This window comes from Centruroides sculpturatus, unplaced genomic scaffold, assembly GCF_000671375.1.
Source record: "Centruroides sculpturatus isolate CEXI.00-Female unplaced genomic scaffold, Cexi_2.0 scaffold3597, whole genome shotgun sequence".
Classification (NCBI taxonomy): Eukaryota; Metazoa; Arthropoda; class Arachnida; order Scorpiones; family Buthidae; genus Centruroides; species Centruroides sculpturatus.
In genome coordinates this window covers 1-5,994 of record NW_019387827.1, presented here as the reverse complement: position 1 = coordinate 5,994, position 5,994 = coordinate 1, and the positions used below count along the sequence as shown (strand labels likewise).

General features: G+C 30.6%; 1 protein-coding gene across 1 annotated transcript; it reads left to right on the top strand.

Annotated features, from left to right (window-relative positions):
* Window positions 1–307: 307 nt before the first annotated feature.
* LOC111616651 (sodium-dependent proline transporter-like) lies at window positions 308–5,989 on the top strand (the record flags this gene model as incomplete). The annotated part of the gene is made up of 5 exons (XM_023358039.1): window positions 308–452; window positions 2,029–2,185; window positions 2,704–2,836; window positions 2,905–3,039; window positions 5,915–5,989. Coding segments are annotated over exons 1-5 (630 nt in total), but the record flags the coding sequence as incomplete, so codon positions are not given.
* Between the last annotated feature and the right edge of the window lie 5 nt (window positions 5,990–5,994).

Below are 5,994 nucleotides of genomic sequence, written 5' to 3'. Positions count from 1 at the left end.
TTCCATGTTGTACGAGTCACTTAGATTTTACAAATACGTGAGCCGTTCACAGCCTGGCACACGTATTTGTAAAATCTAAGTGACTCGTACAACATGGAATTTATATAAAACGGAATTATCAATAGTGTTATAGGGGGGTCAGCTGGTATTATTATAACTTATATATAGACTATATTAATTAATAACTTATATATTTTAACAAGAATTTTAATTTAACATTTGAATTGCAAATTGCAATTAAAATTCCAGGTTATTAAAAGAAAAAAGTTTATGTATTAGTGAATTTTAATAGAAATATTTTATTTCAGGTATCGGATATGCTATGATTATAGCAGCAGCATTGGTCGCCATTTACTATAATATGATTATAGCTTATACAATAAATTATCTGTTTGATTCATTCCGAAGCGATATGCAATGGCAATATTGTCATCACGACTTCAACACTGAAAGTAAGTGCTAAAATTAAACATTTTTATATCATTATTTAATATTTTGGCTTTAATATAGCGTATGTACACTAACAGACCCATAGAATTCTAAATAATGGTACATCATTATGAATTTCAGCAAGATCAATACTTGATGAAATCTCGGTTAATCTGCAGAATTTACGATTTCGTGACCGAAAAAAATTAAAGTTTACAAATCATTTCCAATTACCGTTAAACCTCTGAACAACGGCCACTGACGGCAATGTAAAAACTGGCCGTTGTTTGGAGGTTGTTTTTTTGTTTAAGAAACAAAAAACCGCCCCTGAAAAAATGACTGCTGTTTAACGTTAGCTGTTATTGGAAGTTCGACTTAATTTTATTCATGAACAGTAAGTATATTTATTTTCAAGATGTGTGTACGACAGGTGTGCGTAACTTGAAATCCCCAATCTGCCCTGAGAAACATCCATATTCTCAAAATCCCGGATACGCCGCTGTTTCCAGGAATTGTTCGTTGATAGTCTATCCCGTATATGTCAGGCCCATTTATAGGTCTGACTGAATCCATGATGGATATAATTAAATAGGTCTTTTTAGCAGGGCTGTTGAATCATATTCGTGGAGTTTTGGTGTTTTAGTCGGTTTTTGACCGATCGCTACACATTCCCTCTGTTATACCTTGTATATAACAGCCGAGAAAATAAAAATTATCTAATACTGTACAGTACATACCGGTATTTATATATTGATTGTGTCATTACTTAGAATAGTTTTTTTTAAAGTCTTTCCGCCCTGTGGGCACTAAGAGGGCTTATTTTTGCAAGCCCATTATGGGTTCGGCCAGGCCCACAATGGGGCAGCCGGGTGGTGAGGGACGGGGCCCGACATATCCGAACGGACTACCCCTCGAAAACATTCCCTGGGATTATATGAAAAAGTGTATACAGTGGAACCTGACTTAACGAGTAATTCTCATAACTATTAAAGCAAATTGTGGAAAATGACTTGATTAACGAGCAACGTTTCGCATAACGAGTGACCATAAGAGGAAAAGTCCCTTCTGATCATACATTTTTCCAAATTTTGTTCAATCGTAAAATATTTGAGTATTTTTTGGCACGGAACGCATTTATCGTATTTTACATTAATTTATATGGAAAAAATTGTTTCTCTTAACGAGTATTTCGCATTACGAGTAAGATTCTGAAAGGATTTATGCTCGTTAAGCGAGGTTCCACTGTACTTTATTTCTTATCCATTTTAACTGCCGTTTATAAACTATTTTTATCTTTGAATCATTTCAGCCAAAGACTATAAATCGTACTTTATAATTAATAAGCTATAATTATAGTCTTGTTCTTCAGTAAGATTTCTTCACTCGATTTTTCTTCAGTTGCTAGAAAATATTTAAAATGTTGAATAAATCCCATAAATATTTTCCAATAATTTTCATAGAGATGATTTTTAAATAGATAATATACCTTTATAATAACCAACCATCGCTACAGTAAAAAGTACAAAACCTACTACAGTACTTTTTATTAGGTTTGAAAAAATTCCAATAAATTATTAACTTTTTTAATGTTATTCGCAGATTGTTTTAACGATTTGGATTATAAGTCCTGCAAAAGTAATGACAATTCCAGTGTCTTCTTCAATCGAACCTGTTTCAATGGAACGTATGCTGCTTTAATGAATATCACCGAGGCAAACGAAACTTTAAGAGTGGCTCCTGCTCAAGAATATCTTAAGTAAATTATTTTTACTTGTAAATAACAAAATAAATTTCGGATTATTGTTGTTTATTTAATTAAATTCTTGAATTTTGATTCCTGAAAAGCTATGCTAAAGCTAACTCGAATTTTTAAAATATTATTATAGTAATAGTGCGCAAAATAATACTATTATTTGGCGCCATATTTCCTCCTGTAGGCGCATTTTAGAACTAAAAATTTCTTTTAGAATCTTTTTATCTACAACATAAATACCTGGCAAGTTCGATAACATTTCAAAATCATAATCACTTGGTATTTAACTACAAAATTATTTTTTAATGATAGACAATAAAATTTACTATAACATCTACTTGACATTATCATGGCGAAGTATATAAAATTATTTCAGTTTTTTTAACATAGAAAACAAGAAAATTATATTCATATTATCTTTAGAAAAAAGAATTATTGTTTCTTTTGATTTTGCTAATTTTATATTTATTTAAGAGAGAATATTTAAAATAAAACCATTTAATAATTTCTTTTTATTTTAGTAACTATATTTTGGATCGATCAGAAGGAATTGAAAATATGGGATACATTAAATGGCAATTGCTGGTCAGCTTGCTTGTTGCTTGGATTATTGTTGTAATTTGTCTCATTAAGGGAATTAAAACATCAGGAAAAGTAAAACTTTTACTGGTTTACTTCTTTATTTTAGTTTTTCCTCAGTTATGATAAATTACTTTTTTCAGGTTGTATACTTCACTGCAACATTCCCGTATGTTATATTGATCATCTTATTCATAAGAGGCATTACATTAGAAGGAGCAGTTGACGGAATTATCTTTTTCATAAAGCCTGATTTTCAAAAACTAGGTGATATTCAGGTAATTTATTTTTTAAAATTTATATTCTTTTTTAATGTTATATCGTATCGTATTAATTATTTATGAAAACTATTTGAGCCACTGTAGACTGTTTATTATTGTAATTACTGCAATTTCAATAGTAACTTGAAAACTTTTTAAAATAATTTCAATAATTTTAATGTTTAATTAATGAAGAAATGCAAATTATATGCAAAAATTTGATATAAAAAATGTCAAAAAATATATTTCACTTCATTCCAAAGGAGTTTTCTTAAATTATTAATAAAAATTATACGAGTATTTAATATTATTTATTATAAGAGTATTTAAATATATTTTAATTACTCTTATAATATTTTTTTTATATTTCCTTGCATTTGGAATATTTTTACTTGAAATGCTATTTTTTCTAACGTTGATGCGTAATGGTTAGATTTGGGACTCTATTTGGACACTTAAATAAACATTTAAAAAATAATTTTATATTAGAAAAATATAGATACTAATATATTCAAATTAAAAACAAGTATTATATTTTTATATATAATGAAAAAGTAGGTAAAATAAATTATAAAATTTTGAATACAGTATCATAACTTCATGGTCTTTTCAATTGATTACACTTATAGAAATGGCTTTGGTATACTGTACTTTCATAAGAGTTACATAATGACAATCACTAAATTCTTTCGGGTGCTTCAACATTTTTACTTTTCCTGCTGTTATATAATAAAGGGAATGTATGGTGATCGGTCAAAAAATGATCCCACAAGAGGACCTTGGAACGTCGAGATATCAAAAAAGTTGTTTTTTTCTGTACGTCTGGATGTTTATGTGTGGGGGAGATTGATTTTCCCCTCATTTTTAAGCTTAATAACTCCTGTGATTTTTGTCGAACATTTCTAAAATTTTACAAGGGAGTTTGTGCGTTAGGGATATTGACGTTATTAAATTTTGGTGTGAAAGGTCACGGGAGTGGAGATATAGAGTGGATGTGTCATATTTAGAGTGGTGTCAGACTAAATGAAGATTTTACTCGTTATTAGAATTTACAATTTTTTTTTTTNTATTATAAAACTAGCAGATAAGCATGGTGTGCTCGGGGAAAAAGTAACAATAGTGAAGATTAAGATTATTACATTATAGCCAATCTTATCCATTTTCACAGAATGCAAGAATTAGGTCCCCCGTTTCCAGACTAATTAGAGAATTTTTAGATGAGTCTAAAAATATGTTTGATTAACCTCAAAAACGCAAAAAACTGCATTTGCGCCTGAATCTTGCACATCGCTTTCTCTTAACACTTCCACTGTTAAGGAATACACTTCTTTCATCGCCACGTGGTACCCTACTAAAGCGCAGTTAAAAACAAAAAATTGCATCTGAAATAGTACAATAGAAGCCAAGTTCCTTAAAGTAAGCCTTAATCCTTTCCCTCTCCCCTGCAGGGGGATTTTGAAAAATCTCTTCTTAGTGTATATTCTCATGACGTACCCTAACTGTGTACCAAACTTCAACTTTCAACTCCTAACCGTTTGGGCTCTGCACTTATTACTATTAACAACCCATCTCGATTATATTATAAGATGGCAAAAAACTTAATTTTGAGGCTAGGGATGGGTTTTATAAAAAATTGTAAATGTTAATAACAAATAAAAGCATCATTAAGTCCAACCTTACTCAAGATGAGATACATGATCCTCCTTTATCTCCCCATTCCCACAACCTTTAACCATCAAAATTTAATAGCATAAATCCTCCTAATACACAAACCCCCTTGCAAAATTTCAGAAATTTCCAACAAAAAACACAGGAATTAAAATGCAACTATGCAGATGTGAGTGAGCGAGAATGTGTGTTAAGAAGAGGTGATGATGTTTCATGCACTGTTTCTTGCGCTCATTTATTATGACCACACAGACGAAAGCAAGAAACAGAGAGTGTGAAATGTCACCACCTCTTCTTGCCATATATTCTCACTTGCTCATATCTGAATAGTCATACCCTTCCCTTAAGCTTTAAACAGGATGAACAAAACTTTGCCCCACACACATCCATATGTATAGAAAAACCCCCAATTTTTTTTTGCATTTCTCGATGTTTCAAGATGTAGAGACCAAAAACATAGAAATCTTGGAGGGGTCATTTTTTGCCTGATCATTATACTTTCCCTCTGTTAACAGGGTGTAACAGGGAAAATGGTCATAACTTTTAAGGAATGATAGAACATGGTAAACGTAAAAAAGTAACAATTGTCGTAATGCAATGAGTGGTCAGAAGCCAAGTGATGCCGCAAAAGGGCATTTGCTGGTGAGAAGAGCAGTGTTTCGCACACATCGTTATTTGGAAGTTGCATGGTCACAGAGATGCAACAGTACAGTAATACTCTGAACTTACGCAATAGGTGGGACCGAGCGATAACTGTGTAAGTCCAGGTAAGTAAAGTTGTAATTATTTTAATTATTTTTATTTCCAAACTGATTTTAACCAGTTCTATAGTAAGAAAACATTCCAATAGACAATGTGCAAAGCTTTTTTTTTCAGTTTACAGCAGTATTTATTACATAAAATTTAAGTAAAGTTTAACATGTCGATCTTGCCCCGGTCTCCCCTAAATAAATTAAGTAAAATAATTATAGATGTGTTATACAGTGTAATCGCATTGTTTCGAAGTTTTTTTTTATTTAGGCAGATTTTTCCGTTTTAAACAAGTTATACTGTATTATTACTTAATTACACTAATTATTTACACTAAATTAATAGTTAGTTTTAATCTAAGTTTGCAATAGTAATCAATAATGAGTCATTTACAGAGAGCAAAACAAATCATTATTTTTTATACATAAAATTAATCTGAATTTTGTTTTATTAAATTTTTCAATGTTTAATTTAGGTATGGAATGATGCCGCTATTCAAGTTTTCTATTCATTTAGTATAGCTGGAGGCGGAATGATAACTTACGCCAGTTACAA